This window comes from Anser cygnoides, chromosome 11, assembly GCF_040182565.1.
Source record: "Anser cygnoides isolate HZ-2024a breed goose chromosome 11, Taihu_goose_T2T_genome, whole genome shotgun sequence".
In the NCBI taxonomy this organism is placed as follows: domain Eukaryota; kingdom Metazoa; phylum Chordata; class Aves; order Anseriformes; family Anatidae; genus Anser; species Anser cygnoides.
The window spans coordinates 17,947,196-17,971,249 of NC_089883.1; the positions used below are offsets into that span (position 1 = coordinate 17,947,196).

General features: G+C 33.7%; 1 protein-coding gene across 1 annotated transcript in view; it reads right to left on the bottom strand.

Moving 5' to 3' along the window:
* Window positions 1-4,769: 4,769 nt before the first annotated feature.
* MINDY2 (MINDY lysine 48 deubiquitinase 2) overlaps window positions 4,770-24,054 on the bottom strand; it is a 30,613-nt gene continuing 11,328 nt past the window's right edge. Inside the window, exons 4-9 of the mRNA XM_048060276.2 lie at window positions 22,576-22,734; window positions 21,046-21,148; window positions 19,769-19,911; window positions 14,165-14,338; window positions 12,656-12,829; window positions 4,770-11,184 (exon numbers count right to left, since the gene is read on the bottom strand). Coding sequence (XP_047916233.2) covers window positions 11,065-11,184; window positions 12,656-12,829; window positions 14,165-14,338; window positions 19,769-19,911; window positions 21,046-21,148; window positions 22,576-22,734 — 873 coding nt within the window. The 3' untranslated portion in view covers window positions 4,770-11,064. The remainder of the gene's footprint in view (window positions 11,185-12,655; window positions 12,830-14,164; window positions 14,339-19,768; window positions 19,912-21,045; window positions 21,149-22,575; window positions 22,735-24,054) is intronic.

Below are 24,054 nucleotides of genomic sequence, written 5' to 3' on the forward strand. Positions count from 1 at the left end.
GTAAGTCTCTGAAAGAGTCTTTTGGGAAGGAAGAGAATATTAAACTGACATGTTAGTATAGCAAATCAAAAAGTATTGACAAACCCTTCTGAATAGCATGAGTGTTTAAAGTTCCCAAACCATTCTGTTGTAATGAAGACATTGTCAAGCTGCAGCTGTACTATATCATAACAATTCAGTTTCTAATTGGCAAAAAAAAAAGCTTTACAAAAGATGTTTTACTTATCCTTAAAGCATGCCTATTTTTAAATAGAGATCGACCCCAACATACACATATTATATAGGAATATATATTTAATAAAGGAGTAACTAATCATACAGTAAGACCTCCCATACTACTTAGTACTAGCTCTTCTAGAGAACATAGCTAAAGAGCACAGGAGATTACAATTACAAGTCTACCAACAAAAATGTTTGCTTCAAAGTGCAACTAAAATGTTTGGCTGCTCAAATTTCTTCTAACACTAAGTGGTCTGTAGTCTTGCGCAAATAAGCAGATACCTTTTTTGAGGTATACTTTTCAACCCAAACCATAGTTTGAAAATGCTCTTAAGTACGCTTCTTGTACAATAGAGAAACTTTCATGAAGAGCTTTCATACGTGCATTCAGTAGCGCGTGATTTAACAAAATTAACAGCTAAGAGACAACAGGATCTTTGTATTTCATACAAATACATGTTATCTTACCATTACTGTGACTTGAGTAGACGGAGTCCTAGAGGTACTGACTATTGATTACCTTATTCTGGTGGATTATAAAGGGCTTTAAGAATAGTATGATTTCCAACATCTACGTAGCCAAAATACAGTAGTTTTATATGAACATCATGTAACTGACTGTAAAAAGCTTTTACCTTCATTGCCTCCTTAACTATTATTAAATTGAAAACAGAAGTGCCTTTAATAGCACCAGAAAGATTAGTACCAAAAAAATACTGAACTCTCAGGGGAGGCCTAAAGAACTATTTATAGACTTCTGCTTTTTCTGTATAGCAAAGCTCTGATAGAATGTTACCCTTAATAGGGCCTGGATAGTTTATTTTAATCTGGATTACTAACACTGAATTATAGTGGTTGAGGAGTCCTAAATACACAGTGTTGGTTAGGTATACCAACAATTGCTCATTTGTGTGGTGTCAAGCAGGATGTATTTTTCTTTTGTTTAATGTTGAATGGTTTGGGGCTCAGTCAAGAAAGGTTTAACCTATCAGCAGTATTAGGTACAAGACACCTCTGTTACCTGGTCAGCATGAGCATATAATTACAACCTAGGCGTTTAACAAGTTAAAAGCCAATTAATCCACTACACTGAATTGTGTATTTACAAAACTGGATACTGGACAGAAATACATAGTTTGCAAATAAAACTCAAGAGTTTATAAAGAAGTATTTGAATAAAGGCTGAAAGCCTTCATTGGTCCAGACTGTCTTTTATCTTCTTTTAGAGAAGCATCATCAAGATCATTCAGTTACAGTCTGCTGTATGGAAAAACTTAAGTATCTTGAATGTTCCAGAGGAATGAAATAAAGTGAGTTAAATTTTTCTGGTAAGTAAACTTTCAGGAAAGATGGGAACAGAGAGAAACCTGGTACAACAGTATTTTCTATAAGTAATGCTTTGTGAATATTCAAAAGTAGCAAATACATTTCAGCAAAAGAAATACGCCATTTTAGCAAGTGTGCCAAGACACCTTTCTCTAATAAAGTTATCTTGATGATTTAATACATCTTCATCTCTTACTAATTTGAACTTCTTGATTTTTTTTCCCTAAGATTTTTTTGCAGCAGATTCTAATAAGAGAAAGTACAAATCAACAGGTTAGAGGATGTTTAAAAACAAGCAATTTGACAGTAATCCATGCTTTTAAGTGACAATATACAAAATATTTGCTGTAGGATAGCTGATAGATCACAGGGGAAATATGAAAGTTAATAGTCTTAGAAGACAAAGCTACATGCAGTCATAAAAATAAAACCAGAGTTGTATCGTACCTAAAGTAAATAGGTCTAGATGTGCATTTCAACTGTTAAAGGCGTTAACAATAATTCTTGGCATTTTTTTGCTTAATTAAAAGAAAATGTGCATATGTAGATATTTCACTTGAATAAAAATAAGTGAAAGTACTGAAACAGGAGTAATGGGATAAATCTAACTGAAAACAAATTACCAGAAACTTTGAGTTTATAGAGTATTTAGATCAATTGAAATCTATTCTTTCCTTCTCCAGTCTTTTTTATTTCATCCAACCGTTGTTATTATGAAAGAGTTTAGATGCTTAAATGAAATGTTTATTTCACTTTGCTCAAATTTTTTTCACAGATGATGACTTTCAGAGGACTATTAACCAAAATAAATCTCAGAAGGGTAAAGACCTTAGACTATAGAGGTTGATAATCAGACTTCTTTTTAAAGATACCAGAATTTAACAACGTTTCTTGTACAAAAAAAAAAAACAACAACAAAAAGGGGTATTAAAATACAGAATTAGACTTCTCTGAAAATGATCTAAGTGTTCAAAAGTATTTTAACAGTTTACAAGGAAAGTGTCAATTCCTTATAGTCTTTAAAAACATTAATATAAACAATTAAGGCCTTTAAAACACAAAACATTCAGTAGTTGATCTTGTACATGCCATTACAATTAGCATCATAATGAAAAGGATTTCCATCATACACTTTGGTACAAATGATACTGCAGGACTAGATTTAATCATGTCATGCTTCTAAAACACAGGTTTTAGAATTTTAATTTTTCCATTTGCTAGTAAATCTATAGTAGCTGCTATTACCTTTTTAATATGTATTTCCTGTTAAAACTAGATTTGGAGATACAAGATAAGCTTTAGGTGATTAACAGGCTTACAACTCAACTTTTGATTTATCGCAGCTGAGCAATTGCATGATTCTGGTGGGTCTAAGCATATCATCTTGAACACATTACTGATCTGCTTCAATAAGCAAATCTTTTTGAACTTCTCTAAAATAACTTCTAGTTTTAAATTTCCTGGTAATACTATTCAGACAGTTAATATGGTAAATATTTGTCAATGCTGGAGAGTGAGGGGCAATTTCTGTATGACTCATTTGAATTTCATCAGTTTGTTTCAAATGTAGTTAACTTCAAGCTTACATATGTTAAAGGTGATTATCAAAGGTTGTACGTATAATAGCTATGCATCTGTTCACTTGATAAGAGATTGACAAGATTTAGGAAAACTTTGATAAGAACTTCTTTAATTGAAAGTTGTAATAAGAAAGATGAACCAAAAACATGTCACTCAACAGGAAAGATGTATCACTTACTGGGGGGCTGGGGAGAACATACACTGATAGTATTTTTCACTGCCTTATGAAGAAAGTAGCTGTAATCATCTCTTATAATGTATTCATATTGTGACTTTTTTTAATGTAAGATCTAGTACTGAGCAGGTAGCAACAGATTTAGAAGTTATTTTTATAGAAAATGACAAGATACTTTTTGTATTAAGTATTACTAACAAATTTATTGAGTCTCGACCTGTAAACTGTGATTATACACTGCAGAAATATCAGTATAGGAGAAAAAAGGTACAAGAAGGGAATATTTGTCAAATATGGTCTGATAGCAATCTGGGAACAACTATTAAGTGCTTTCATTTTGCAAGTACAAACTGTACCAAAAGCACAGTCCTGCTTATTTAATGAATGTCTATACTGTAATTATTTGACTAGTCACAGTTTAGCATAACGTAACAGCACTGGCCATTTCAAGAGTTAGCCAAGTATAGGTGGAGAAACACTTGCTACCTATGGTCCCTTTTTTTAATGGATTCTTAAAAGGTCAAGCTCAAAGAGAAAGCATGTAAGAAATCCAGAAATGCAAGCATACTGATGTCAACTTATATGAAATATGAACATGTAATTATTATGACTGTTTGAGATAAAAATGCAAATTGCTGAAAAAAGTAATTTAAAAAGTCACAGGTAGGTTCATTGGTATGCTGTATCTATCTACAATAGTCTAATACAATCAGCTATTAAATTTTTTACAAGTGAAAGAAGAATTTTGTTTCCAAAGCAGTAATTTTCTTCCTACAGTAAATACAACTCAATTGTAAAGTCTAACAAGGCTGCAATTGGCCAAAAAAAGCATACTGTTCATTATTCCCCTCATATACAACCTGTTTTAAAGCTTTCAATCTAAAGAACTTCACCAAAACCCAACTGTATATTATACAGCAATTTATACAGCACTTTCTGGTTCTGGTAAACCTGCAATAATAAAACCCTTAAAATTAAGAGACCAGTTGTTGCCCTGGCACCAAAATACTGAAGAGAAACTAAAGTTGTCTTGGAAATAGGCATAAAATGCTGAATGTGCATGCTTTGTACAAAGCTATAAGACATGGTTACATTTAAAACTGAGCTTGTTTTTGTTGAAAAAAATGCAAAGGATAATCTAACAGTAGTTTACCTTGAAAAAAATTGGATTCCTTATTTTGTCCAAGATTTTTCAAAAATTTAATAAATTAAATGACTGGCTTGCATAAGCCTATACCGAAATGCCATGTTTTAATTTCTTTCTCATGCCTGTGTGTTGTAGTATGAGGTTGGATTGGACAGACATTTAATTTAAAAAAAATTAGGACAAGTGATAGTAGCATTGCAATACTGCTCAGGAAGTTTAGAAGTATCCTAACACATAATTTAGCCACCACTAGTTACTATAAGATAGCCTTGAACTGTTAGCTGTAGGAATGCACAGTAGAAACCATAGTTGAAAAAAGAATTTATCGTTATATTATTTAGAAATAAATCTGTTCCTAACATTTATTAAATTCTTCCAGTGAAATTTCTAGAGCATACATAGGCTTGTTACTGATGTAGCAGTTTGTTAGTTCTAGAAGGTGATTGCAGCATATATAGGTAATTACAGCATTCTTATACAAAATCAAATACATATTTTTAAATACTACGTTCCCTATAAACATACTACAAAAGAAGAAAAATATTATGCGTTAAATCATTACATTTCTTATTCAGAAATTTTTATGCATTGTTTAATACCCCAAGACTGAAAAATCCAGTATTACAAAGAACATTTCAAGGTAGTTTCAAAGCCTATTAGAAAAGCAGTCATCTAATTCTCTAATTCTTTCACAGCAAGGAATTGCAACTATAGCATAGACTGAAATAATCATACTAGCTCTATTATAGCTGGTACATGTAATAAATTATGGACTTATGACAGTTACATACTCGGAATAGACGTATTATTACACAGTGAAGCCCCTATTGTCATGTTCCCCATATTGATTCAGTACTATTAGTACTGAGCTCTGGATTCTGCTACGGAGAATCCGAGTTTGTGTGAGCTAAAGGCACTGTCTCATGAGACACCGGTAGATCACTTCCCAAAATTTATGAGCTTCACAGTATGTATCATAAACTGGGTGGGACCTAAATTGAAATTAGGTTAACACTATGTTAACTTTCTCAAAAGATTAATTAAAGAAATAAACTTACAAAAGATCTTACGTCCCTACCTACTACCAAGATTTATATGCATTTGGCTTAGTGTTTGACTATAGCAGACAATGACATTTCACTCACTTTTGGCCCCAGCAAGACTGTAGCAAGACCCCTACCTGGTTCCTTAAATGTGTGACTCAACTAGTGTTGAAAGCACTGGGTGCCTTATTTCATGTTTCATCAACACATTTAGAGAAACAGATTCCTTTATTTTCATATTGGTACAGCAAATTATTTTTAAAGTATACTGTTTAAACTAAGTTTGTACTTTTGAGCACTGAAGCTCATCTGAAATATTCCTATGGATTTCCCAAACGTGACAACATTTCGCTGAAAATTCTTTGTGTCAAGCAGGCAAACATGGTATTTTGACTTCTAAAGACAATTAACTAGATGTTTATATTTCTTAGCCTCAAAGCACAATGAATTGTTCACTTCAACATATGAATTTTCTCTATGAGCACAAATAATCCTACAAACCAGAAGAGTAACTTTAAAGGCAGTAAAGAACTTTAATGTTTCAGCAAGTTCTCCAGAGGTAACTCTCCAAGTAAAGAAAGAGCTCATAGTGACAAAGCTGACATAATGACCAAAATTAAACAGCAGACAACTGACATTTATTAAAAATGTTCTGAGTTTTTAAGAGGGTCAGAACAGCTAGTCTTAACCTAGAAGCATTATGAGAGTGAAGAAGAAGGTGTACAGAGACAGACACTGCCAACCCATTACAAAACATGTATGCTGGTCACTACTTAGAATCATAGAATGGCCTCAGTTGAAAAGGACCTCAAAGATCATCTAGTTTGAATGCCCCTGCTCTGGGTAGGGTTGCCAACCACTAGAGCAGGCTGCCTAGAGCTGCATTAAGCCTGGCCTTACTTAGGTGAGGTTTGGCCAGTACATGCTATGGCTACAGCTATTTATTATGCTACAGCATAATAAATGCTGCATAAAGCATATTTACTATGCTACAGCATAATAAATTAGGGCAGTGAGGCACTGGCACAGGTTGCCCAGAGAAGCTGTGGGTGCCCCATCCCTGGAAGTGTTCAAGGTCAGGCTGGATGGGGCTTTGAGCAGCCTGGTCTGGTGGAAGATGTCCCTTCCCGTGGCAGAGGGTTGGAAATAGATGATCTCAAAGGTCCCTTCCAACCCAAACCATTCTGATTGTATGAAAATTGAGGACAAATCCCTAGACAATCTCAAGAAAAGTAGGCAGCATAGAGGCCTTTTATATTCCAGCCTCTTCTCTACATTTCTCCACCACACTTCTTCTACTTCAGAGGAAGAGACAGTTGAGCTTAAATACATTGCTTTTCTACTGGACAACTGTAAGAACAAGCTGTTAACAAGGAGGAGTATGTGGAAACACTATGGAAATTAACATCAAATAGATTTCTGTTTAGATGAATTTGGATGAGTGTCATTCATCTCACCAAAACTTCGCATTCAAAATAACACTGCTACCAGTCTAGTGCTGGTTATGCTTAAAAGACTGTTAAGTAACTGCACTAAATCAAGAAATAAAATGCCTACGTTTAAGTTGCTGCATTGACATTTGTTGTCATTGGACTATATGAACACTTTTCAATGTCAGATTTTTTTTTCCTTTTACCAAGGTCTTACTCTCACAGCACAGATGGAGAAATAAGAGCATTATAGTGCAACCAAACTAAGGCTTTTTATTTTTGCATTTTCCTTATATGCTTTCTATCAAGAACACCAATTAACTTGCATTTGCTGACTTATCTGCTGCTTAAGATTACATAAAAGTAGACTTCTTAAGGTTGTAAAATGAATACAGTTCTTAATTCATTATGTTGTATTTAAAGATCTACTTTGTATAAACTTCAGTGATCAATCATGATAAGCATCCTAATAGTAAAAAAAAAAAAAAAAGCTAATCTAAGCATAAGCAATAAAGCTGATCTAAGCATAAGCAATAAGTTAGCTTTGGCTTATAGATCTATTGTAGCAGGAAAGAAGAACAGTTAAAAGTATATCAGCTTCACATTTTACTTTAGTATTTCCTGCTGAATACACCAGAAGATCCAATTTCATAAAGTCGAATTGCCTTTTATTACATACTGGAAAAAAATTTCACAAACTTGTGTGTACAAGTTTGAAGAAACATTTGACAATAATGTGAAGTATCAAGCAAGTGCATAGACTGACTGGCAATTCAATGCAAGTGTATACAGAAGAGCATATGGTTCACTTTCAACTTGTGTGTCTGTGATCCACAAGAAGAGCTCTGTAAAGACAATCTGAACATATACTTTATTCTATTAAGTAGATGGCTTGCTACAAAATTTTTTTTTGCATTGTGTTTAAGTGACTTTTCAGGAATGCTAATTTCTTCTCATGTTACAACCTTATTTGGATCTGCTTTGTTGGGCTTCAGATTACACATAAATGTAACTTAAGTGGTAGATTTGAGCATTTACAAAGTGCCTTTTAGAAAGACATTTAACACTATGGCAGTGCTTGTAGCTTTATTTCACGACTGTAATGCAACAACAAAAAATTCTATGATTCTGTCTTTTGTGCTAGCTTTTATCTAGTGGAAAACAAAGTTCTACTCTACTTTGCTGACACTTTCATATACGTTACGTAGGTATTTGTAGCACGTGCATGCTAAATTGTATAAACAGATTTAAAATATAAATCTGTACCTTTTGCCAGAAAGAGATTTGAAAAAAAGACTGTAATTGAAGTAAATAGAGCCAGAAGTATGTATCATCTTACTAGTGCTCCCTGATTACTTTGACATTGTTTTCCAAGTTCACTACTACAGATAAAAGCAGTCCTATTCAGTTTTTGATATTTTATATTTTGATATTTTTGATATTTTATATATTGATATTTTTTCAGTTTCAGATATTTTATACACCAACTGTGACAGTTACTTTTGAAATGGTTAGTTGTAGTGGGGCGTTAATTAATCTTCCAGGCATACTTCATATTGGATATTAAAAAGCTCACCTGCTTATAACTTTTGCCACTATCAAGCTCAACCCATGCAGAACAATGCCCTAAATTTTAGGAATTCTTTATCTTTTTTTTCCCCCAAAGCTCCAAGATGTGGAAAGAAAAAAAAGGATATAAACAGAAAACTGTTTGAATAGCATGCCTGCCATCTCAAATAACCTGAAAACCTTACCCTGTTATTGAAAGGGAAACTGAATTACTGGGGAGTCCAGACTTTGTGATGAGCACTGACATTTAACTTTTCTTCCATTGTGACCAAATAACATTACCATCACTACAGTATATTAGATTTCAGACACATCTGTCTGAAAGTTGAAATGCTACATGAATTGTTCTAATACGAGCAAGTATCTCAGGCAAAAAGATACTCTGAATAGCCACAATGCCTGCTCAAGTTAAAGTTTAAAAAATAATAATTTAAGTTGTCAATACTGCAATACTGTCAGTGAAAAATAATAAGATAACAAACACTTAGCTCGACATATTTATTTTTCAAGGGCAATAAATAAATGTAAATATACAAATTTGGAAAAAATCTTATTAACAGAATGTTTTTAAACAACATTCTGGCTTAAAGTCTTTGTTATTGACACTATTGAAATATATTCTGATTTGATTAAAGTAGACAAGTCATTATGTTGGTGATCCTCCATCACATTAGTTTGAAGAAGTTAGGCTGCTGCAAAGGAAAAAAGAGGTCAACCTTTGCTTTGACCTAGAAAGTTAACTCAACTGCATACATTATGTGTTAAAATGACTTTTCTGGGTATGACTTTACTAAAGAATATAGAGAAATCTTTACATTTACAATTTGTATATTAGATAGCTACCATTCATAACTTTGTTATTATAAAAAAGTGTAACAAAATTGAAAAACAAAAGAAAAAATTGTCATGGAAGAAAAAGGTGATATAAACTGGCCCTTCAGTTAGTAAGACATTCTTCCTTTACAAGTCTAACTTTCCTTCTAAGTTCATAACAGATTTTATGTAATTACCGGTTGCCATCACCGCAGCAGGTCTGCCTAAAGCAACTGTAAAGCAGCTTTTTACCTGTGGACTTGTGTTTAAACACCCACTCTCTTACAGACGTTCTTCAAACACCTGAAACCAGGAATGTCATATTCTATTCAGCTGCCTTAGCTGTCCTAGACTATTGTATACTAATGCACTTACCCAGGCCTAGAGCATGAATCATAACTTGTCCAGGAGAAGCAGCCTTTTTCAAAAGTATCTACAAATTGTGAAATACAAATCTTATCAAAAAGGTTCAGCGAGAAGGTAATTCTTATTGACTTAATGGAAATGGAGGAGGATTTGCGGTTCCCTCATAATTCAGTGAATATTCCGTTTCTGTATGCTATAAATACTGTAAGATGCAACATGTTTATTTGGTTCCCATAAATTAGAAAATTGTTTCCAAAAATACTAAATTAGTGATTTAAAACACAAAATATTACACCTGACCACCTTCCTAGACAATCTCAGAGAACAGCCTAGCTTTTCTCTCACCCTTTGGAAGTGTGCTTTTTAAAGATATATGACCTAGAAACAAAAAAGTGTGTATTTAATTACAGTACACTTGCTTAAATATGCAAGTGGACATGTTAAAGGTACTTCTGGGAAAAAAAGGCAGACAGTTATTTTAACTCTGCATTCTTAGAATAAGGATTATTATAGACCTTAGTTTCCTCTCATCATTCGCCTATCATACAGAGAGGTCAATAAATAAAAAATTATCTGGTCCAGTTTACCTACAAGAGGAAAAAAATACTAAAAGAAAAAAACATTACCTATAAAATCACTTGTTTAACCCTGATAACATCTGAGTTGCCATACCCAGTTTATAACTGCAAGAAAAGCAAACAATATTCATCTTGCTCATTAATAAATGCCCCATTTTCTATGACAATTTTTGTATAATCAAGTCATATATTTTTGGGGCAAGAAAGCTGGCCAGGGGGTGCAACAAGAGCACTAATGCAGTATAAATCTGGGTTCAAAAAAAAAAATGTACTAAATCCAGAAGCGAGAATATCTGGACACATTGAGGAGGCAGTGCCCATCTGTTATTTGGGCTCTTGTGTTATGGAGACTATACCCAACCTAAGGTATAGTTTCTTATCATTAAAGTAACACAGGATTCTGTTGTGCTAGTGTACAGACTTCAGGAAAAAAGTCTTACACAAAACCAATTACCTCCTTTGTTTAGAGCAGAAGATAAAATAGCTTACTAACTGATGTAATAAGTAATGGATGTCACTATGACACAAAACTTGCCATGATCTGTGTGTTCAGCTACAAGGTGCAGTACAACTTATGACTAACTCAAAGCACAGCCGCATCCAACTGTGATTTGGAATTCCATCTCAAGCAGCACACACTATGACTTTGAAGAAAGTCTGCATGATTGTAACAAAGTCACCCATCCTCTCCTGAAACGTGAACAAAATCCGTGGGGTAATCAGGCACAGGCGGCATGTAACGGGTTTGTCTTCCTTTTTACTCCTTGCTTTTGCTTCTGAGGACATGCACTTGGCTCCAGAATAAATCCGTTTTCTGTTACAAGAGAACACAGCTATTCTTCTCTTTTTCTCTCTCTTTCTCTCGAGGCTCTTTACGTTTGCGTTCATTGCTCCCAGATTGTCTTCCACTTGCTAAAGAAGGAGCACCTTGCACCTGCTATGTAGAAAAAAAAATAGCATTTTGAATAAAACAAGCAAAAGTTATTGTAGATGTAAAAATTTGTAGTGTTATTTAGTTTAAAGTACACAGAAGTTCAGCTTTAACGCAAACAGCAGAATTCAGGTAGAAGGTCTTTCAGTGAAAATTTTCCAAAACCTCCATGCAAACTTATTTCTGAAAAACAAAATTAACTGAAAATATATTTAAAGTCCTATGAGTCTCTTCTATTGTGTTCACGTATTTTATTATTGAAGCAACTGATCTGAATTTGTCTTCAAACATTTTCTGGCACTACTATATTTACTGTACCTTTTTTTTCGAATTTCTTTTTATAAGAACATAATCCACATTTCAGAAGTTGTGAGTGAAAGTATGGTTTTCGACAGCTGAAATGCGGTAAAGCAGACTTTTTTCTGACTAGGAAGTGCTTAAGAACTTGGTGAGTTATAGACAGAAGGCAACAGAAGGTTTGTACATTCGCCATCTATTCTGGCTACTATTCATTCATAGCTGCAAAAGAGGATGCTGTTAAGTCTTGTTAAGCAGGTTCCTCAGTTCTTTCCAACTTTTTGCAACCAGGAGAAATTAAATCCCCTTTCACTCTGTTCACGTCTTTGTCTTAGAAGTAGTTACCGATGATTGTATGTAAGCAATAAGCAGCAGAAATAACAGAATTTGGAACCATCGAAATTTCTTGTTTCACTTTTAACAACTGTGTCCGTTAAGGGTTCTGAACTGACACAGGCAATCCAAAGACTTGGCCTTCACACAGATTGCTTTTATTTACAAATATGTGGAGCGTGTGTGTGTTTTGAAAGTCTCCAGCAGGAAAGAACCCCCTGAATCCGGGACAACTTAAATATTGCCTCTGGCATACAAAAATCAGTTATATGGCAACTTCTTATATACATGTGCATGAATCATATTTTCCACGCATTCTGAACACAACTGCTTTTTAAGGGGGAGCAGAGAAGGCATACCAGCAGTAGCTGTTAATTTCAGGATGAACAGGACAAAATAGATTCACAAAGTATCATGACTGAAACATGTAGAAAGGTAAAACCACAAACTTCCACAACACAAAACAAAGACAATTTTGACTACTGTTGAAAAGCTCCTATTTGAATGCTATTTTGCAATTAATGTAAAATATTTTTAATGCAATCTTTGCAATCTTAAGTAGTAACTCATCCCATCACTCCAACTTACACAGTATAAATGAAACTTTGATTTAGGTTAGACATGCTTTGAAGTATTTAAGTGCCAGCAACTGTCATATCTGCATGCATACTGCAAAAGTTGTAGCGCTATTTGTTAAGATTCCTATATTCATCTTGTTACTTGCTGTTTATAATGTAAACAGCATCAGTCTTAACTGTCTGAAACATTTACAAACGTAGATGTGTGTGTTAAGTATTAAGTTAATACTCACTAAAACTGGTGATCATCTTCTGTAATGTTTTCTTACCTGGACCTGAGCAGCTGCTTGTTCTTGTTCTTGATAGTACTGAGAAGCTCGCCTGTCCTCCTCTTCCTGAAGCTTCTTTGCTAGCTCTAGATCGCTAATTCCTTCCGGTATCTGTTCCCAGTTAATTTCTTGATTTTGCTGCTCTTGTTGTAGAGACAAAGCCATCAGATAATCCTAAAGAGTAAACTTGCTTATTAATGCTCTTTCACAAAGAAAAGAGCCAAGTCATAACAAGTACATTTTTCAGCAAGGGCAGCTACACAGTATCATCCCTTTTCCCCTAGCCTCCATCTTCAAATCCATCTACCTCAAAGAAGCAAGCAGAAATTCTGTTTCAGAACCTGTTCATAACCTGAGCCACAGAAAGGCCAAAAACTCTACTTTGGCCTTTTTCCCTTCACTGTAGCTATGTCACAGCATATAAAACACAAAAGCTAGTTAAAAAAATGGCTTTCCGTTTTAAATTCCCTTACTTGGACAGCAGCAAAAGAAAGATAGTGCCCAGCTCATACCCATTTAAGGTAGAAGTAACAATTTTGATGCTGTCTCATTGTTATTTGCTATTTCTAAGTAAAAATGGGATTTATGCTCATTAGAGCATCTTTTCCCACTGCACTGAGCTGTGTTGATACCAATGAGGTATATAATCGGTGATAATCAATGAGGAACACTGACTCCTAAACCAAGGAGAAAATAATCAAGATAGTTTGGGATATATCCAAACAGACAGACAGCAGTGGCAACTCAAGATTTTACTAGCTCTGTTATCTCTACCACTTTATTTATTCTACTGAAAGAGATGTACAGTGCTTGAGGTGTTGTTGTTTTTTTTGTTGTTGTTGTTTTAAAGCATCTGCTTATTCATATATATATTTAAAGCATCTGCTTATTCATATATATATTTTAAAGTATTAAAAAAATAACAGTGATTATAAAGATAAATCTTACATTCTAAACAAGCAGAATTTCCAAGTGGTCTTCCTACATGCTTATGCATTAATACAAATAGTTCTTGTCTCCAATTGGAATTCCAGAAACTATTACTTATAGTTAGGAATAACATTACCACCATCACGTGCATTCTACTATGGCCCTTGTCTTACAGTCAGAAAAGTTGGCATCTGAACACAAAATTCCATTATGACAATCAACGTGCTGAAATGAATCTATAAAATGAGGAGAAGTTTCACAGTACTGTTCTTGTTTCCATATACAAAGCAGATGTGACATTTCACCTGAGTAAATTCTTTGGAGACAGGGATTCTCAGAGATTAAAATCAGACCTTTCAAACTATTCAGAATTGGTCTTAGTCTTCTCCTCCCTTAAAGTTGGGATAGTATTTCAAAGGAGCACTTTTGAAAACCTCAATGTAGGTATCTGAAGATTTTTTTCTAGTCATTTTTTATGAGTACACATCTGTATATACATATGACTAAAAATAAACAGTATTTACTACATATAATCACCAGCGAACACAAAAATACAATAGAGAGGCAGAAATCCAGTACTTGATCTATTTGATCCTGCTGCCCTCTGTAGACAGTTTCAGGGTCTGATGGAGGCCGTAGGTGGAATTCAGAATCACAGAAATTTCCATCACCATCCACATTGTGTAAGCTTTCCCAAACAACTTTCTCTTCTGTAAGAAAACCCTGGTCTGTCACCAGCAGGTAAAGTTGACCCTATGCAGAAGAATAAAGAAAACCTGTAAAATTATGAAAATGCTTTTTCACAGTCTGATATACAGTTATGATAAATGACCCCCTAGCAATTGTTGCATTCCAGTAAAACATTCATTTAGATTTTTTGGTGAGTTTTAAATTTAAATGAATCCACATATAGCATTAGAAGACCAGATATTAGTATTCATTGTTAAATTAACTACATTTAATTTCTGTACATCTTATTTTTTCATTATACAAAAGTGAATATTAAATAAAATTTAATATAAAGAAATGAACATAACACCTTGATAACTCCTCGGAAACAAACCTGAAGTACTTTCCTGGGAAAAAAGATGTCTGAGTTTGGCATAGTTAAAGGCAATATATATAGATAGATAGATATAGATATATATAGCTTGTTAAAAAACTTTTAAATATTTAGCCCCTTTCATGGTAAGTGCACAGTTTTTGTTCTGTGTAAACACTGTTTTACTCTGAATCAAATGGTGTCAATTTAAATAATAATAAAATCTCTAGAAGTTAAAACATTCAGATAGATTAGATCAATCTCAAAATAATAACACACATTCACATCAACATAAAATACTTTCATAAAATTCAAAGGTTCAGATCCAGAAGTCCAAGAGAACATTTACACCTTAAAGTCCTTAAAGGATGAGGCTTAAAATGTTTGTCTTTCATATGTGAAGCTCTTGGACAAGTGTGTGACTTTTCTTTCAGTTTTCTAAACCACTGGAAACTTGGTAATTAGCCTCAGAACAAGTAGTTTAAAAGCATTATTTTTAATCACTTCATCTCCTCATGAAATTAACACAGGAAAAGGAGGCCTTGTAAAAAGTAGTATCACCTGCAGCCTGCATCTATTAGTATTTCAGAAGTTTTTTTGTGCAAACTGGAAGAACTAACTGGGTTGTTCTGTAGAACAATTTTGCTTTAACTATGGCAAACTCAGACATCTTTTTCCCCAAGGAAAAAATGCAGGTTTTGCTACGAAATATATTTTCTAGTTGAACAAAAGCCCATGTGGAGTATCAAAACAGAAATCCCACATTTATTTATAAACCTAGAGAGCATCATTGCAATATGCATACTCAAAAAAATCAAATCCCTTGTCACTTTTCAGGAAGAAAACTGCCAGGTTGTATCACAGTCACATCAGTGGGAAAAACTTTCCAACTGAACTAAGACATTCTTAAACTGATCCCCTCTTTACAGTCCTGTTTTTCCTTGATCTAGGGAATTATCATTTGACATATTTAGTAGCTATGAAAAGTAAAGGCAAAAAGAAAACAACAGCCTTTAACTGCTGAAAATGATTACTGTATAATCACAAGAGCCAAGACTATTAATATCCAATTAAAGAGACAGGAAAAAGACTAAATGAGTACTTGGGCAAATGGATAAATCAGATACTTATTCCCTTTTGTTGTTATAACTGAACTACCATTAACACCTTCTATACTTTGCCATATTTGCTTTTATCTTATATGAAATTATGGATTTTTTTTAAAATGCCACAATTTTATATCAAAATAGTACTTGAACTTTTCCAAATTAGAAGTGACAACTTCATATTGTATCATGCAGTTATCATTCAACTCTTCAAAGAGTAATAGTGAAGGATTAATTATCCAAGACTATATTAAATAACCTAAAGTGGATAAATGAACTGATGCTCTATTCTGAAATGCAATCTGTGAATCTTCAGTTACATTGTAATATCACCTCAGTAGCTTTAAAAATAGGAAACGGAAGTCTTCAGAGGAAGATTTCTTCAAAACTTTTTATATTAATTTCTGAAAGAATGCACTGCCACCATTCTATTATTGCTACTTTATTACTCAACTTCCATCATTTAAGTGAACGATGCATCTAAAATTGAAAAACTATTAAATGCACCCTTTCCATTTGACACTCCTTGAGTGAGGAAAAAAAGCAAAGTAAAAAAATCACATTACCTGCCTGAAGATTAACATTTTAGAGGTGTCTGTATGTTGCATTGAACAGGAATATTTCAAAATAACAAATATTTTAATAAAGCAGCAGACCAAATTAAAAAGTTTTCTTCCTTTCACTTATTCTCTTGTTCATAAGCCAAACATTCTTTATAAAATAACAAATATTTCAAAAAGCATTCCCATACAAACAACTTCTCACCTATTGTGTATGTCAAAGCCCAAAGTATTATCTTCATCCCTATAACTAGCATAGAATTACCTTTTACAGGTCAGCTACCAGTGTTAATAAATTTTTAGAGTTAATAAATTGTTTTACAGTATGAAACGACACTCATACTTTACTAATCTATGGCAGGTATTCAAAATTGTTATTATGAACATATAAACATTACATTTCTGATGTTTCAAGAAGCACTTAATATTAAAAAAAAGAGAATTTCAAACCTATGTTGTTACTGTTAAGTTAGTAATAATGCAAAAAAAATAAAAAGAAAGTTTGCAAGGAGTCACTGCACTTCCCTTCCTTATATGGAACAAATTCTTTTACTATACATGCAAAAATTTTGGAATTTAGGGTACTGGGCTGTTTCTCCATGTTTTCACATAACTCATTTCAGTAACATAGCCCTTTAAAGTAAGTAATCCAACAGCAAGGTAGACATCCTTCAATCTGACAGTGCAATACTCCTCTAAACTCAGTATATAATTGGGTAAAGTATTGGCAGTGCTGGTAAATCTGTTTTTAAATTGATAATGTGTAAAGTAATGACAAATATTGCAAATTCTTTGAACTAAACATGTAAGAACTAGGAAGCTCTGATTATATGCAGAAAGGATGTTACCAGAGTCTACAACTCCCCAATTAAAATATCTGCAATACAACATCCCTGTATTAAAATATCTGCAAGATAATACCTTATTGAGCAGTTATAGCTAAATGCATATTATAATAAATTTAAAGACAGAAAACATTAATTACCTCTAAAACAATCTCACCAGATAGGATGTGGAAAAAACTAATGTGCAACTTAAAAAAAATTGCTCAACCCAGCACCACAAATAATAATTGCTCAATCACAATCATATAATTGTTATGTGGCACCAGTACAGAGCAGAAGAAAGCCTATTTGTTCCTACCCTAAAGTTTTATGTCTTCAGCTTTTTTGACATATGTTGCATCTTCAGTTCTCATAATTGATGGGCATTTCTCCATAACACAGCTACTGCTGACTACTGCTAGAACTCTGAAATAAAAGCAAACCCATTAAAAATCTACAGAGCCAGCATTAAATCTAATAAAAGAGTAAAGCAGTTGAGAAATCTCAACTCTGACAACAATGCATTTAGCACTCATGAGTATCCTGGAGTACAAAGATTTCGGATAGCTAATCTTGGCTAAAAGCCCAAGTCAAATCCCTTTCTGACTTCCTTGATAATCAAGAATATAGTTAGTCATACAGCTACTGCAAATAACTAGGAAATAGATGGAAAGGTTACTGTTAACTTTTTAAAATAAATTAATGAAGAATTTGTCTTTATTAAGACAGTTTCTTGATATCTTATATCCTGTAACATACAACACACCAGATATCATTGGAAAGTTGAACAACCATTTGAAAATGACAACCCCAAAAACTAGAAGTCTGTAGATAACATGGAAACTAAACACTAATTGCAAGTGAGGTCATAATGATGAGGAAACATTTCTGACCCATATTCCAAAACTTCTCATATCAGAGGTCTAAAACTTCTCAAAATGGAGAAGATTGGGTTACAAAACAATAGCAACTTCGAAGAAGTAAAATATACCATGATATTCATTGAACATATTTAATACAAAGAATATTTTATATTTTAAAGTTACAGTACAAAAGTGAAGCATTTAAAAATCTGAGTCCAGGATTTACAAGTATTTTATCTGGAATATACTCTAAATTAAAAAAAGTTTCCTGTATGGCCTCACATGATGAACTACTACCAATTATTCCAAAAGGCAGATATAGGAAAATAAAGAGAAGCAAAACAGTAACTCTAAAAATTGTAGCATAAATGAGCTTCTTCATCATGGAACATAACTATAGTTTTGCCTCAAAACAAATATACACATATATATTTAATTTATTTTTTAATTGGTTAGGGGGAAGGAAGGGAAGAGAAAGATACTTTTACCACTTTTATTGCTTCAAGAACATCATTGACTTAAAACAAATTATAGGCATGGCTTTAAGAAGTTATTAGAAGACAGCTGTGTTACTTCCTTGAAGAGTTAATCCACTCTTTAATAGCATGAGTCAGATCTTTAGGTCAGTTTATGAGCAGTTATTCAGTTATAAATACCAAAGATAAGCATATGACAGTCAAGTTTAACACCTGGGGGGGAAAAAGGACTAGTACTGCCAAATGGAAGAGTTTCCTTCACATATGAGGTCACCAAATAATAGATGGTTTAAAAAAAAGTAATCCCTGCATTTTTGTATGCTGCACATACTTTTTCCCCCCCCCATTTGTTAGCATTATTAGATGTCCATGGAATTTGTCTTATTTTAAAAAAAACAAACCAACATATAATTTCAATAGTTGTATACAAATGTAAGAACTCATTATATTTACATTTGAGAGAAATATCTAACTACATGTATGATTTTATATGGTAATCCTATGAAAAATCTATTTCAAAATACATGATTTTATCACTGAAAAGAAGGGAATGATTAAATCTTAGGAGGCAGTTTTATTGCAACCTGTTCTGCCTAACACTCAGATATGTAGAAATACACAATCACCTTAGAGGCAAAGTTGTGTTAAAAACAAAGATGTTCCATAAGCGATTATAAACTTGCCTAAGCCAGATTTTACAGTCCATGGAAAAAGGAGTGTCAGAAACATTCAAATTGTCACCTGCTTTTAGCATTCTGCAGTACTCCTTCCACAGTTCTCACCATTTTGTCTCCTCATCTTCAGACTCAATCACTTCCCTAACAAAGGGAACCAATATTATGGTTCATCTCAACTTCCCCAGATATTCGGTATTCTGAACACCAGGATACATGTATGGAGCTACTCACCTCCTGGTCCAAATAAGAGAAAAATTCCATATCCTCAGGAACAAAAAATTAAACGAATCTATTAACCTGACCCTTGCCGATTACATACTCACGTAAATTTAAACCACATAAGAAAAATTACATCATTACACATAACCACAAAAAGAGTTAATACAAGAAACAAACTGAACGTAAAGGGAAAAGTTACAGTAAGATTTAAAGTGATAATGGATCCTCCTATCTAAGACAGCAATCAATACATTGCAAGTAGCATTCACGATAGACCTTATATTCATCACAGCCCATCCTTACTTAACAAGAACAAACTGGAATTTATTTCTTTTTCAAGACAGGGAAAACCAAGATTTCCTCTGAAATGCAAACAAAACTCACAAAATTAAAAACAACGAAAACATTGAATATACCTTGTATTTGGTCATAGTGCTAAAATGGTTATTCCTGAAGAACACACAGAGCTCTCCTTCCTGGACAGCTGAAGTCAATTCACACAGCCCATGGTATGTCAACTGTGTAGCTGTGTTATTTAGAAATTGCTCAGCTACAAATCCTACAAAAGCAATACATACTGTTATGGGTCTGTTACATACTTCTAAACATATAAATACTTGGTAATCTTCTCTAACCCGCTTTATGTCAAGTAAGCAAAAATATTTGCTGTGATGACAGAAAAAAAGAAAGTGAAAACCCTACAAATTCATTTTTATCTGTTTTGTCTTGCTAAGGTTGAGTTAAAAGCAAGTTTAACCTAAGCTTAACCTAGAGACCCAGAGTTATAATGCTGGTAGTGGAATGTGGACACTGTTCATTATATACAGTTGGTCTAATGCCAAGAAATACAGGAAAAAAAAAGGGGCTGTGTTTTGTCCTCACCACACTACTGCAAGACTGCTAACTCTCTGCACTGGATAAGCAGGTGGTTCTGAATACTGAGACTGCATTCACTGCTCAGTAACTAACCCCCGTAAAAGTGGGCCAAACAAAAAATAATACAAGAGATATCATTAGGATAATATGCCAAGCAAATAAAACCCTAAGAATTCTTCCAAAAACTAAGACATACATCCTTGAACTATAGAGTAACAATAAAAGGGGAGATCCTCTCCTTTGACTTGTAAAAACCTGCAATCAACTTACCTATGTGTAAATTTGAATGCAACAATTAAATTATTCCCCCTCCCCCCAATTTCCTCCCTACGAAGGTGCCCCCTTACTACGACAAATCTAGGGGAACACATTCAGAGAGAAGAAAATGAATAGAAAGATTAATAAACCTGTGCATTGTAAATAACCCTCTCCTGTTTAGAAATGCCGTATCCACTTCTGGTATCACTGAGTTTTTGCTTGTCATCATGTAGTATATAATTATATAATAATTATAGGAGATGATATGTAGCCAAGTTGAAATCTGAATGTTGCCTGTATTACGTTTTTATAAAAGAAAGTTATATCCATCTTTTTAAAAGGCACATTTCATATACCGAGAGAACAAGGTTGATCCTTGTTTTAGAAACTGCATCAGAAAAGTTAAGATGAGCACAGTGCTGTTTGTCTGCCCAGGGGAAGTAGATAACATGCAGCTCACCACACCTATATTGCTACATACTATGACCTACATTCAAAGTAAGAAGTTAAGATTCAGTAGGGCAGATAATTAGATAAAGAACAGAAAAAAGTTACCCACCTTCACTAACCAGTTCACTGTTGTCAGACTGTTTACAAGAAATTATCTTCTCCACTAGCTGATTGTAACTGCAGTTACCAACTGCTTTTACTATATCAGCAACCTGGAGCAGGAGGGAACAGGAGAACTTATCTTTGTGAAGAACAGAACAAAATTGTAAGCTTAGACTAATTATTCATAAGATTATTTTTTTTGAAGTTTCAACAAATAGAGAATGTTATCCCCCTAAGAATAGTAGGTCAAAAAGCTTTACACCAGACTGTTAAACATCTTGCAGTCTCACATCCCATTTTGGACCCCTAAAGATAAAACTTAACATCAAAAGCTGTTGCTAACCTGGAGGGAAGAGAGTATGGGATGCAGTTTGTAGAAGAGACATTCTCCCTTCCAGTTACTTCTCCATTATGGTGTTTACAGCTCAAGTTACAGAACCCCCTAGGATTCAGGTAAATGCTATCATCTTGAATATATGTTATACACATCAATATTGTTTTATTTGTAAGCATTATACTTCATTAGAAAAACGGGTACTTCTAGAAATCAGATTTTATAGGATTTCACCTCATGAATAGCCACACAAAAATGTAAATAACTATAATTTCAGTGAGTTTATAATCTTTGCAAAAAGAACAGCCATCATTTAGGAATCCCAGTGGATCTTAACATAAAGCATCATTAAAAGACATTGTTGATACACTGCGTTTTAGAACTACAGTTATAAATTGTGATCTGCTAAGGTATAAGCCATGTAGGTCACACCACAATCATGCATCTTTGAACAGAGTCCATTTGCCTATAACAATCTCTTCTTGATTGGCACCATTACGCTAAATTTGGACAAAGTACTTTCCAATAAAGAAAGAGGAATAAGAGAATAGTAGCTTTCATGAACAAGGCGTGAGGAAAAATAATAAAAATCTCAGAGGCAGATTATTCCAGACAAACTCCTCAGTTTCACCCTAAGTAAACAGTATCATTTTTACTGTTTATTGAAATAACACCTGAATATCATGAACAATTTAAAAAAAAAAGTTTAACATTTCTGAAAGATGCGGTTCTCCTTAATTGGTTCTAAAGTCCTCAGTTCTCAAAAGCTGGTACTGATAGATGTAAATCAGACATAAACAGGAGAGGAAAGTAACCTCACATTCCTTCCAAGTGTTCTCTCTTGAGCTTTCAAAAACAGTAACTGGTACATTGTATCTGGCAATTCCCTATGTCCCTCAGAACAAAAACTCTCATTTACACTGTTGTGATTTCAGTGTAGTGGGTTTGGAATGTTAGCTTCAAAAAATACCTACCCTCTGCAAAGTTACTGTAGTAAAAAACAAATAGTCTAGATTCACTCCTCTAAGGAAAATACTTTTTTAAATACTTTTTTTTTTTATACTAGATTTAAGAACATCCATTACCATATTCATTATTATTGACTGCAGTTAAAATTCTGAAACATCTCTCCTACCCCCAATAAAATTTGGGTAACTTATTTTCTCTTGGAGTTATATGGAAGAAGAAAAAAAAAAAGGTTACCTGGGGATCCACTAACCATCCATGGTACAAAGGGATATCAAGAAGATCAAACACTATGCATTCAGGTGTGTATTCAAATACTCGTACACCTGTAAATTTCACATTGACATCCAGACCTGTCTGTAACTTATGTAGAATTGCCATTGCATCACTCATATTCTGACAACAGAAAGAAAAGGAAACAGATGACCAACTAGAGCTTTGTACACTTGGTAATTACCCTTGTAATCTTTCATCACATAGTGCTCATCAACTCAATATTTCTTTAAAAAAACAGAAAAGGAGAAATTAGCTAGAAAACTGCTTCAACACATTCACATTATTCATGCCACTGGCAAGTGCACACTTAAATGTAAGTTTACCCAATTGCATTTGTATATAAAATGCTTATTTGGAAGGAAGCAGTGTTGCTGTTTGTATCATCACGGTATATAGTGTCTCTCTGGTCACGGACTAAAACACTAATTTTGGTGTCTAAATGATGAAGTTCACACTCGCTAAGCCACACTTGCCACAAGGACAAAAAAAAAAGACATAGCTTAGAAGGCTGCGGTATTTTCTACCAAGTGAGAAGAATCCGCAAATAATATCTTCAGAAAGTACTTCAGTGTTTGCAAGAGATTCAGGGAAACAGAGTTTATCGTTTGTTTGGTTTTGCAACATTTGTTGCTTAAGAGGAATTCAGGATTGCAACAATGGTTAAAAAGGCACAACAAAAATAGAGAAATACAGATCAGAAATGAAACAGAGACAAGATTCACAGACTAAGCCCACTGTTTGTGAAAGACAGTTGCCTCTGTCTTCTTTTAATAAGACAGTTAATGGCAAAACAACTACTAATGGGCTCAATAAGGGAAGACAAAAATGTAAATAAATGACTATATATTGGATGAATAACGAGAAAACTAATAAAGAGCTAGATAGGCTAACAAGGTGTAAGTGGGGTATGTAGAGATGACATTTCATCACTTCAGAAGCAATTTGTTGAATTCCAAATAACTGGCTTCATTAAACAGTAACTTAATCAATACATTGATTTGAACATCTGTTTCGGCAGCACATTAAAAGACAAATTAACAGATTGATAATTAATAGGGCAGGATGCCAATACAGGCTTGTATATTAGAACATAAGGCAGATCTTAGTATTTTTAAGAAGTCACTCCATGCATCTTGTAACTTGATATTCTAAAGAATATACAAATTTCTTCAATGTTGTAAGAAGAAAATTATTGTTTTAGGCAGAGTATTAACTGTGTGACATGATAAACACAAAACTACGAGTAACACCAAGACTTAGTTGCAATGCTTCTGAAATGTAATAATTTTATAAGACTCAGTTACCTAATTTCTTTTTCCCTCTCATGTAGTATCACAAGTGCATCTACAGGTATGTTTGAATGGAATGTAGAATACTCCTAGAATGGGAGATTTCTTTAAAATTGTACAGTTAAACATCTACCAAAAAGATTTGTGACAT